We start from the raw sequence: 2979 nt of genomic DNA, 5'->3' as shown, positions 1-2979 counted from the left end.
TCGCCCGCTCTTGAGGACATCGGGCCTGTGCGCTAACCACTGAGCTAATGGCGCCAGCAGTGAATGTATTTACCAAATCTGATGGGAATCTTTCTAGAACTCTCTGTTTGATATTTCTGTGTTTGTCAGGAAACAAAATGTTCAATAAAAAAATAAAAAAAGGAACTGTTTGCTGTTTTTGGATTTACTTCTTTAAAAAAAGCAGAAATCTAAAGAGTTGAACTCCTTCATGTGACTTTAACGGCCTTTTCTTTTTCTCAGCCGGTGAAGTTTTCAAAAGGTTTTGCTGCAAGTTCAGCATCCTGCCGCCGCTGCGTCTGTTTGTTGCTTCAAGCTGACCGTCATTGTTTTTCTCACAGGCTCCCGTTCGGGGTGTGTCGCCGTCACAAAGGGAAAGTGCACCTGAAGTTTGTGGACAAAGCAAGACTTCCTTCCTGTGCCTATAAAAACCTTTACGTAAGTGTGTGTGTGTGTGTGTGTGTGTGTGTGTGTGTGTGTGTGTGTGTGTGTGTTTGATCCATGTGGTGCCTTGATCGAGTCACGTTGGGGATCATATCGGCACGTAGACAAACAAAGTGCACATGAAGACCCCTCAGCCTCCTCTGACCCGACTCAGAGTTCAGATACTGAAAGTTTGAGGATCACTGTCAGCTACTTTTTAGATTTAGAGATCAACTTTTAGGAACTTTTAGGTAACAAGTGGATCCATCGGGGGGGGCCATTAGCCTAAATCAGTGGTGTCCAAACTTTTTTCTTGCAGGCCAAAATTGTCGTGTTAGAATCGTGTTCATGTTTTTATAAAAAGCTTTCTGCATTTAGCTCAGGTCATTAAATGGTTAAACAACAGTCCGCTTGTTTGTAAAAACTTTACATACGTTTTTTTTCATAGTTTACAAAAAAATGTGGAAAATAGTAAAAGCTGTAGATTAAAAAAAAAACAACAACATACATGTTACTGAACATTTTCTATTTGAGGAATATTGATCAGTTCTTGTTAACATGAAAAATAAAAATAAGATAATGTGATAATCTTAATCGAGGCCTCGAGCCAAAATCTTCTGATTCTTCATTTGAAGTCACGGGCCGCAAAAAATCCCCTCAAGGGCCGCACTTTGGACACCCGTGAGCACGGCCCATTTACGGAGGCTATAGTCGTCCAAGAGGGCAACCCGGGTTCAAATCAGATCTGTGGTCATCCCCCACTCCCTCTCTCCCTGATTTCTGACTCGATCTATTTCCCTGCCTCTTAAAAAAAAACTTAAAAAGTGGCACCGTAAGATTTAAGCTAACTAGCTTAAAAGCGATTAGCGCAAAATCGAGAACATAAGACGCACCAGTGTATATAGTGTGGTCGATTTCTTCTGTGCCAAATATTTGGTTTGGATCTCATCGTTGGTGTGAATGTTTGTATGTATGCTGGCTGCTGGAACACTTAAATCTCCCTGCTGGGATGAATAAAGTATATCTTATCTTATCTTATGTAGTTTGGCAAGAAATGTGTATTTGGTATCAAGATTCACTGAAACTGTGATATCGGGTTAACGGTGGCAGCGTGGTTGGTTCGCGTACCCGCGTTTACTCACTTCAGATCGAGGAGGATGTCCTTGATCTTCCCTTTCTTACGGCACAGACAGTTCCCTCCCTGCGTCACCTTGTAGTGGATGTTGTGGAAGCTGACGGTGGAGCCATGTCGTTGTTGTCCCGATCCTGCAGACTGAAAAAAAAGTTAAAGGAGCAGTATGTAACTCTGACCCCTAGTGGTTAAAATGAGTACTGCAGTCTAAATTCTAAACATCATAGAGAGCTGTCCCCCCCCCCCCCTCCTCTCTAGAGTCCATGCTCACTCAGGTCACCATGTGGTGGACTCTTAAGCTTCAGTGTTTATCCAGCTCTGCATGGGTCTGTAAACCTTTCTGTGTTCTAACCTCTCTCCATTTTTCAAAAGCATCTCCAATATTGATCCTAGTTTGAGCACGTTTCTGCTCGTGGAGCTTATTAGAAACATGCAGAGGCTTTTTAGGTCGGGTACAATCACTTCTATCTGAACCACTTCTCTTGCCCGCTTCCATCGCTGCAACACCTGTTGACCTGATAACTGCTCTCATATCTGACAAACCGAGGGGTGTCCAAAACGGCCGTGTGGGGTCGCCTTAAAAGCGCCTACCTTCTCTGGTCCAAACAAATCCAGAGCATTCAGGAGCAGAATCTAAAGTTAGAAGGAGGACATACTGGCTGCTGCATTGTTGTCAGAGAAGCCAGCACTTCAACATGTTTCCTTAATGATCAGATAGTAAGATACCTTTATCATCTACCTCTCTACACAGCTCACTGATTAGATCTTTAATTCTACTGAAATAAAAGAGGTACCTGGTGTTTGGAGGATCCGTTCACTCCCAGCTCCATCGTCACCCGGCTCTCTGACATCTTCTTCTTTTTCTCTCCTCCTCGACACTGAGAAACATCACGACTTCATTAGAACAATCATGAAACAAAAAGTCCTTTACATAAACAGAAAATCAATAAAATCTGTGTCACCCCTCCCCCGCCCACAGGTAAAAAAATAATGAATAAAAGAAGTGGTGAATAAAGGAAAACAGGGACTGACCACCTGAGGAAACGCTATGATCATTTTGTAATGAGAAAACTAAAGAGGTCGAATCAAAGTTTTAAAATACATGAGAGGAAAAAGGACAACAATAAAACAGAGGACATAAATCACATAATAAAACGCTGAGAGTCGATCCAGAAAACTTCAATAAATGAGATCCTGAAGACTTTGCGGAAGTTTTGATTCAAACCACGACTCAGCAGTAGAGTTCTGAACGGTCAAAAGACGAGAACTTTACCACGAGCTCTGAAAGCGTGAGGGAGACCCTCAACGGTTTTAACTCTTAATCGAATTAAATACCTATTTAAAAAACAAACACCCGTAGACACAATCGTTCCTAAATCATCAACAGCTTCAGAGAAATCAGCCAA

At 42.2% G+C, this 2979-nt stretch overlaps 1 protein-coding gene across 1 annotated transcript in view; it reads right to left on the bottom strand.

The window, feature by feature from the left end:
• abcg2a (ATP-binding cassette, sub-family G (WHITE), member 2a) overlaps positions 1-2452 on the bottom strand; it is a 14429-nt gene extending 11977 nt beyond the window's left edge. Inside the window, exons 1-2 of the mRNA XM_061031663.1 lie at positions 2368-2452; positions 1584-1714 (exon numbers count right to left, since the gene is read on the bottom strand). Coding sequence (XP_060887646.1) covers positions 1584-1714; positions 2368-2424 — 188 coding nt within the window. The 5' untranslated portion in view covers positions 2425-2452. The remainder of the gene's footprint in view (positions 1-1583; positions 1715-2367) is intronic.
• Positions 2453-2979: the final 527 nt, after the last annotated feature.

Source organism: Labrus mixtus, chromosome 23 (assembly GCF_963584025.1).
Source record: "Labrus mixtus chromosome 23, fLabMix1.1, whole genome shotgun sequence".
NCBI classification, from domain to species: domain Eukaryota; kingdom Metazoa; phylum Chordata; class Actinopteri; order Labriformes; family Labridae; genus Labrus; species Labrus mixtus.
This window is presented reverse-complemented; position numbering and strand designations above follow the sequence as displayed.